The sequence below is a fragment of the Otolemur garnettii genome, unplaced genomic scaffold (assembly GCF_000181295.1).
Source record: "Otolemur garnettii isolate 467f Iridium unplaced genomic scaffold, OtoGar3 scaffold00171, whole genome shotgun sequence".
Classification (NCBI taxonomy): Eukaryota; Metazoa; Chordata; class Mammalia; order Primates; family Galagidae; genus Otolemur; species Otolemur garnettii.
This window is the reverse complement of record NW_003852566.1, coordinates 2,566,356-2,573,065: the sequence shown is the minus strand read 5'-3', so window position 1 is coordinate 2,573,065 and position 6,710 is coordinate 2,566,356. Positions and strand designations below refer to the sequence as shown.

Below are 6,710 nucleotides of genomic sequence, written 5' to 3'. Positions count from 1 at the left end.
GGTTGCAGCTGTCATTGTTGTTTGGCGGGTCCGGGCTGGGGATTCGAACCCTCCACCTTAGGTGTACGTGGCTGGCGCCTTAGCCGGTTGAGCTATAGGCGCCGAGCCATGCTATTTGTTCTTTTCATAACCTTTTCTGAGCACCCACTAAGTGCCAGGTTCTATGCCAGGCATTGCCATCAGCATGCATGGAAGGGCTGCTGGGCAAGTATTTCAATGTGGCATCCACAGTTGATTGGAAGAGACTGGAATGCTGGGTCAAGCAGGATTCTGCAGGTCCTGTCCTGCCTCTGTATAGTAGATCGTCATGGTAGACTAGTCATGTCTGCACAGGCAAGGGAATAGCTGGTTTGAATGACAAATGGTGATGATAGATCCTAACATTTATTGAGTGTTTTCTTAGCACTGTGCTGAGCGTGTTACATTAGATATCTTGTGCAATCCTTATGTGAACTCTAAGAAGGAAATGCTAGGTTTTTTTATTTTCTTTTCAATGAAGACACTGAAGCTCAGAGTGTTAATTACCGTGGTCAAGGCTGAATACCAAGTAGCACATAAGGCATGTGTTTGAGAGCTCCAAGAGCACAATGGGGCTGGAGCATGCAGATGGATGAGGGCAGCATCTGGAATGGACCTGTCGGGGAGGTAGTGCCCTGCCAGTGAGGGCATGACATGCCAGGCTAAGAAAACACCTTTTACTCAAGGATGGTGGGAACCTTGAGGGTTTTTAGGCAGAGAGCGAGAGATCAGATTTGTGATTTAGGAAGCTCGTGTTGGGTGGAGTTGGAGGAACCTGGAAGTACAGGCCCCTGGGAGGCTCTGGTGCGTGGTTAGGCAGGAACTGATGAGTGCCTAAACTACAGCGTGGAGCATGAGACATGTGGCACTTGCTGGATGACACCTATGTAGTACCATCTGGGGGAAGAAGAGGGGATGCTGAATAATTTTCATATTTGATCAGTAGAAACTCTGCTTTTTATTACCAAGCTTGGGCCCCACAGAAAGCCATGCTTCTGACCTTGATCACTGAAGAGTGTCATGTCCTTGAGCGCACTCCAGTCCCCTCCCAGCCACAGAATAGGGGATCAAAACAACAGGGCCCAAGACCACAGTTCCCCGATGGTCTGGCCCAATCCAGTGTTAGTATCTGGAGGGATGGCACTCCAGATCTTAGAAGAGATTCCAGAAGGCTTCTGTGAATATCATCTCTGATAGCTACTTTTGATAGATGTTGTGAGTGGCCCACAATTAGCATATAGGTCTATGAAGACAAAAATCTATGTTATCTCTGGTGTTGAGGACACCTCCTGACACAAAGTAGGTGCTTAATAAACATTTATGGAGTGAATGAATTGACACTTTCTGTTTACCAGGGCCCAAGAACAAAGGGAAGAGCATCTTGTGTTCTCTCCAATATGACTGAGCCTCTCTGTGGACCCACTGTTACAAATAGCACCACGAGCACCGCCCTCCGGCATGGCAGCTTTTTCCATGATAGGGCCTTTGTTTACCCCACTGTGCTGCTCCCAGGAATGTTCTGTCCCATTTCGTACTCAAAGGGCCTTTGCTGGCCTCTTCCTTTATGACATCTCATCATCTTAGTTTCTTCCCCTCCCTCCCCCCATAATATCACAATTTGTAGACATTATGTGCCTGGCACACAGTAATGACAACCGAGATGCTTACTGGTGTGAATTCCACACCAAAATGTATATATTACAGTACAATTAATACAACCACTCTGTGACACCCCATTTTACAGATTAGGAAATGGGGACAGAGAGGCTGAGACACTTGCTTTGGGTCATTCCGCTTGTGAATGGAGCAGCCAGGATTGGAGCCCCATGGCCTGTCTCCAGGGCTGACCTACTCCATCTATACCTGTTCAATGAGTGTTGAAAACATGACGTTTTCACTGTCTTTAGTTTTACTTTATAAAGGATAGTTTTCTACATGTCAGGTTATGGGGGGAAAGGCCATCAGCATTCTGTGTCTTAACAAATTTCCAAAGTGTTTTCTCAAAGGGCTGCACCCACCAGGCCCCGCTCCCACTTAACTGTTCTCCTAAAATTCTCGGCAGCACAAGGAGCAGCAGAATGAGCAGCTGTCGGTCAGGGACGCCTTCCACGCAGCCGAGGACGTGGGCCAGTACCTGCAGCAGTGGCGGGGCTTGATGGCTGAGCACTGCACCGCCTTGGAGGAGCTGCAGGAGCGTCTGGACCAGGCTGCCCTGGACGACCTCAGGGCCCTGACCCTCTCACTGTTTGAGAAGGCCACGGAGGAGCTGAGGCGGCTGCAGAGCTCTGCGCTGACCCAGGAGCTGCTCAAGCGCAGTGTGCCCTGGCTCTTCCTGCAGCAGATCCTGGAGGAGCACAGGGAGGAGATGGCGGCACGGGCTGAGCAGCTGGAGGCCGAGGAGAGGGACAGGGACCGGGAGGGCATTCAACGTGTGCGGCAGAGGCTGAAGGAAGATTCCCCGGAGGCCTCAGTGGCGGAGCAGGCCGAGCTGCGACACTGGGAGCGCTTGACCTTTGCGTGAGTGTCCCCGCTGTCCCGATCTCTCCCACTTCCCTTGGTGCGGGAGGATTCCCGCCCCAAGGTTATGGGGATGGCCGGACACAGAACACCCATCCCTGGACACAGGAGATTGACGGTGTTTCTGGGTCATGCATGTAAACTCACAGCTTGGCAGTGCCGTGCAGGACCCCACACAGATTGAGCAGAGGGCAGAACCAGGGTCCTGGGAACCAGGCTTGTAGTAACCAAAGGGTGCGGTGGCCCCTGGCTCTGCCCATGGTGGGGGAATGTGATCTGCTTGTTTGAGAACTTCCTCGGCTGCCTGGGGTCTGGAAACTGCTGCACAGGATGAGTAGGAACTATGCTGGTCTCCCTGGTGAGAGGTGGTGTTTGGCGAGGGGATCTTATCGTGGGAGCAGAGTGGGGAAGGGAACTTGCAGCCCAGTCGAGGCCCTCCTGACTTCCCCAATGTCAAGGCCCCAGGTGGTGCTGGGCTTTTGTTTCAGTTCTTCTGCCGCTGGCACCGTCTTTCCATTGCTGCTTTCATTCACTGGTTCATTCATTGGGCCGTTTGTTTTTATTAACTCAAAAACCACATAGTGACTTCTGCTTCTTAGTAGGAGGTAGTAGGCCACAGCTGACTAGCATTCTCCATGCGGAAAATAATGGATAAATTGCATAAATAAATTGTCCAAAGACATGGGAGAGCTATGGAAATGAGGACTAGTTGGCAGATTTCAGAGAGGCCTGTATCCTGCAGTCCTTTACCTTCTTGCATCAGCAATTAACCATTTTTTTGTTTGTTTGTTTGTTTGGTTTTTGGTACAGACTGAAATTCGGCTTGGCCCAAGATGGTGGCCTTTAGTGGTGTAGAAAGACCCAGCAGAATGGTGGTTGTTTGGGGCTGGCATGTAAGGTTGGAAACTAGAGGAGCCCCAGATATAGCCAGCATGGACTGAGACATGGGCAGTGTAGACCACAGGAACATGGGTTTAAATCTCAGCCCCACTACCTACTCTATGAGTGTGGGAAGCTACTTAACCTCTCTGAGTTTCATCTCTCCTGCCTGTGAAGTGAAGACCACAATAATGAAATCCTTCAGGGGACTTTCAGCAGCGCGTGGTACCAGCAAGCGTGTAAACCATGAAGACAGTGTTTGTATAAGAGCTTGGGCTCTTCTTGGACTGTGTGATGGACAGCGGGTGGTGGAGCAGCCCTTTGCAGCTCTCTTCCTCCTTGTGGAAGGCGTTGCCTGGGGTCTCACTGGCCTTAGCACTTTGGTGCCCCTTCCCACACAGTGCCTCTCCCTGGGGACTGACCTTGTTACCAGCAGAGCAGGTCCCCAGATGTCTGCAGAGAACGACCTTGTTTTCATTTGACTTCTGGCTCCTCAGTTCTCTCTTTTGTGATTCTGGCCTCATTTATCAATTTTTGTTAGTTTTTCCTTTCTTGGCAGATGCTGTCTGTAAGATGCTGTCTTCTCCAAGCCTATAAAACTCGGATCTTTAAATGCTATTTTTTTTTCTCATGAATTACTCTCAACAGTATTTATTCTGCTCAAATTCTCAAATTCTCTATGTCAGTTTAAACTGTCTTTGGAGTCCTCATAGTATGTGAATTAGATTTGGTCTTCTTATTTCCAGAGGGGTCATTTTTCTCTAACTTCATTTGGATCCATTTTACAGGGAGTATTAATAAAAGTTGCCTCTGATTTAGCCATTCAACGGGAAAAAGATCTCTCTTTTGGCTATCAGGAAACTCTGATTTTTCTAAGAATTAAAGGGGTCAGCGCACACCATACATGGTGTGAATCTGCTTATATATTTTGCTTACTTAAGATTCTAAAAGGTCAAGGGAGGCGGAGCAAGATGGCGGAGGAGATGCATCCCTGAGTCAACTCTCCTGGTGGTTTCAGGTGAGAGTGGGCTTATTGAATCTCTTCTGCGTGTAGTCCTTGTGCGGATAAGCAGCGCAGGGTGAGCAGCAAAGAGGTGAATTGCTGGATTGGAAGTGTAGCCCAGAACTACGGTGTCAGCCAGAAAAACTCAGGGCAGCAGCTGAAAGGGCACCATCTGCGCCCTGTGGCGCCAGATCCGCGGCTAGCTTCCTGAGAGACAGAAACCAATCCCTCCCCCCAGGAAAGGCTCCTGTGCCCAATTCGCGGGGAGTTTGCATCTCTCGCAGAGAGTGTGGTGAGGCGTGGATTCCTGGGCAGAATTTGGTGGCCAGAAATGGGAGACATTTGGACCCAGTTTGGGGTGTCAGGGATCCAGGCATTCGGACAGAAACTCAAGGGGAAGGGACTCTGCTTGGGAACCAATCCATCCTATAATTTTGGAAGTCTGAGTGGAGCTGCACTGACGCGGCGGTGACTGGCAGGGTGAATCGGTTCCCGTCCTGCAATCACTGAAGAGTCTTTTGAACGTGCTGCAGGAGCAGCAGTTATAGCCCCTCCCCCATCAGAAACAAACTAAATTCCGAGGGCAAAAGGAGCCCTTTAGCTCTTTCCCCTTGGACCACACAAATTTGTTTGAGAGGAAACCAGGAGTTGAGTGCAGGGAATCGGTTCCCTTCCTACAAACACTGAAAAATCTTTTGAACGTCCCGCCGCGATGGGCGGCAGCAGCGGCCGCAGCGGCTGTGGCTGTAGCCCCTCCTACTCTGGAAACAAACTGAACACGGACCGCAAAAGGGGCGGCCCCAGCTTTTTTCCCTCAGACCACAAGGGTTTTCTGTTCCAGGGGAAATTAGGAGTTGAGAAAAAGTCTGGCGAAGTGCAAACTTGTGTCCCAAATTCGGAGGACAGATAGGAGCGGGCGGCCAGACAGGAACCAGAGGTAAAGTAAAACCTCCAAGATGGCGTCTCCATAACACCTCCTCCAGAAGTGCAGAGAACTCAATTTGATCTGCAGTGAGCTATCTGGCATCTGAAGTTAATCCAAGACGCCCAACACTCTGCGGGAACTGTTGTAGGGAGAATCTGGCATCCTGCCAGCAAAGATTCTCCACACACATATATATATATTTTTTTTTTTTCTTTTTCCCTCTTTTCCCCTATTTTTGGTATTAGTGTAGAGACCACTCACAGCGCCACCTGTTGTCTATAAAATATTCTACAGCATAATTATATATATTTTTTTAAACTGGAACCGCACCGCTTTGAAAAAGAGTCTTGTTTGTATATACTCAAAAAAAAAAAAAAAAAGTAATTTTCCTAGTGGTGCCCTCCTTTTCCTTTTTTTTTTCCTTTTTTTAATTTTTAATTTTTTACTCTTTATTATATATATATTTTGATATTTTCTCTTCTTGGATTGTTTGCTTTCCTATTTGTTTGCTCTATCATTTTATGACCAACATTTCTGTGGTTATCTTTTATTATCACTATTTTTTTTCCTTTTTCTTTCTCCCTTCTTTCATTTTTGATCTGTTAGTTGACTGGTTTGTCTGTTGCTCTGTTTACTTCTTTGTCTGTTTGTTTACATGTAGCTGAGTGTCTGGGCATTGGAGTGCTTATATGTCTGGTAGCATTCTAGTCTGTTTATTTGTCTGCCTTGTTTCAATGTATTTTGTACTTTGCTAAATCTCCGGGTTGGCTACATTCCCTAATTAAGATTTTCACATTCAATAAGAATTTGGAGGAATAGAGGATGAGAGCCGACTAGAGCTAGCTTTCAACATAAACATCAGTTCAAGGAGAGAGATAACTTCCAGAAGAACCCAACAAAGCTGAAGGTAGAGAGCTGAACTGAGAGAAGAGATAGATAAACACACATCCTCCCCACCGAGGCAAACCACGACTTCAAGAAAACAAATTCCAGGCTTAGATTGAACCAAAGTGGAATATTCTACAGCTCCCATTGAGTGCCTGAGGCTGATAGGCTTCAGCTATTCCTGCTGGCTGGCCACAAAGAGTGGTCACCAAGCGGAGAAGGCATTGACTGTCCCGTCCTGCGGGACACGGTTATTCGGGGGGCGAGGGGGACCCAGCCTGTAAAGAGAATGGGCGAGAGAAAAAGGAGGCGAGACCAAGCAGATTTGTCAAGGTCTCCTTTAATGGGTGTAACAGATCAGTTTTTATAGTATTCAGAGAAGACAAGAGGTGGGGGGCAGAGGAATGCAGGAGTTAGAGCTTGCATCAATCTCCTGCTGGGAATGTAAACGATGTGTCTGAAACATTTTATGGCTTCTCTGGG

General features: G+C 48.2%; 1 protein-coding gene across 2 annotated transcripts in view; it reads left to right on the top strand.

The window, feature by feature from the left end:
- The window catches only part of EVC2 (EvC ciliary complex subunit 2), a 157,731-nt gene that overhangs the window by 92,105 nt on the left and 58,916 nt on the right, over nucleotides 1–6,710 (top strand). For both annotated transcript variants that reach the window (XM_003800190.3, XM_023519319.1), the window contains exon 14: nucleotides 2,081–2,535. In XM_003800190.3, the coding sequence (XP_003800238.1) occupies nucleotides 2,081–2,535 (455 nt within the window). The remainder of the gene's footprint in view (nucleotides 1–2,080; nucleotides 2,536–6,710) is intronic.